The 1168-nt window shown below is 70.3% G+C and overlaps 1 protein-coding gene across 1 annotated transcript in view; it reads right to left on the minus strand.

The window, feature by feature from the left end:
- MAPK8IP2 (mitogen-activated protein kinase 8 interacting protein 2) overlaps nt 1-1168 on the minus strand; it is a 9719-nt gene that overhangs the window by 6149 nt on the left and 2402 nt on the right. Inside the window, exon 4 of the mRNA XM_026050399.1 lies at nt 9-74. Coding sequence (XP_025906184.1) covers nt 9-74 — 66 coding nt within the window. The remainder of the gene's footprint in view (nt 1-8; nt 75-1168) is intronic.

Here is a 1168-nt window from a genome sequence, read left to right on the forward strand (position 1 = left end):
AGCAGCGCGTCCTGCCACGAGGAGCGCAGCGCCGGCGCGCCCGGCGCGTAGCCGCCGTTGTTGTTGAGCGAGTCCTGCGGGGGGAAGAGCCCGGCTCGGTGGGAAGACACCCACCACGGTGACCCCCCACACGGCACCCGCTGCCCCCTGGCACTGCAGCCCCAGCACCACCCTTGGGTGTCACGGCCATTGCACCATCCATGGGACCCGCTGCCACCCAGCACCGCAGCCCCAGCACCACCCTTGGGTGTCACGGCCATTGCACCATCCCATAGGACCAGATGCCACCATGGTGTCCTGGACACAGCACCATCCACGGAACCCGCTGCCACCCAGCACCGCAGCCCCAGCGTCGCCCTCGGGTGCCGCCGCACCCAGCGCCGCCCCATGGTGCTGACCACTCACCTGCAGTTATCCCCTGTCCGCACCCTGACCTGCGGCCACCCCGCCACGCTGCCACCTCCCGTGGGACCAGCCATCACCATGGCATCATGCCCAAAGCACCAGCCCATGGTCACTCACCCAGGGCCACCCCACCACAGTGATACCTCCAATGGGACCAGCCATCACCGTGGTGTCATGGCCAGAGCACCTTCCCATCATGGAACCAGCCACCACAGTGGCGTCATGGCCACAGCACCACGCCATGGCCACTCATCCAGGGCCACTCCATCGCGCTGCCACCTCCCATGGGAACAGCCAACACCATGGCATCATGGCCAGAGCACCTTCCCATGGGACCAGCCACCAGAGTGGCGTCATGGCCACAGCATCACCCCACGGGCACTCACCCAAGGCCACCCCAGCACAGCGACCCCTCCCACGGGCCCAGCCACCCGCTGCAGTCGCGGGTGCAGGGCCACCCCCGGCTCACTCAGCCCCCTGGCAGCACCTCCGCGTGTTCCAGGACCCGCCACGTGCACGTCCCAGCACGGGGCCACCCCACGCGGGGCCACGGGGCTCCCCACCGCCTTGGCAGCGCCGGCACCGAGGGTTTATCCAGATTAGTGCCCAGACATGCCCAGCTCGCGCAGGCGGCAGGGGCGGCCGAGGGGCTGGCAGCGCCCGTGCCGCCGTGCAGATTAGTGTGGCGCGCAGCGGGCGGCAGCGCTAATCCCGCGGCCGGCGGGGATTAGCGCGGGGCCGGCGCGACGTGCGGCCGCGCACG

This window comes from Nothoprocta perdicaria, unplaced genomic scaffold, assembly GCF_003342845.1.
Source record: "Nothoprocta perdicaria isolate Ctin4 unplaced genomic scaffold, notPer1 scaffold_681, whole genome shotgun sequence".
NCBI classification, from domain to species: Eukaryota; Metazoa; Chordata; class Aves; order Tinamiformes; family Tinamidae; genus Nothoprocta; species Nothoprocta perdicaria.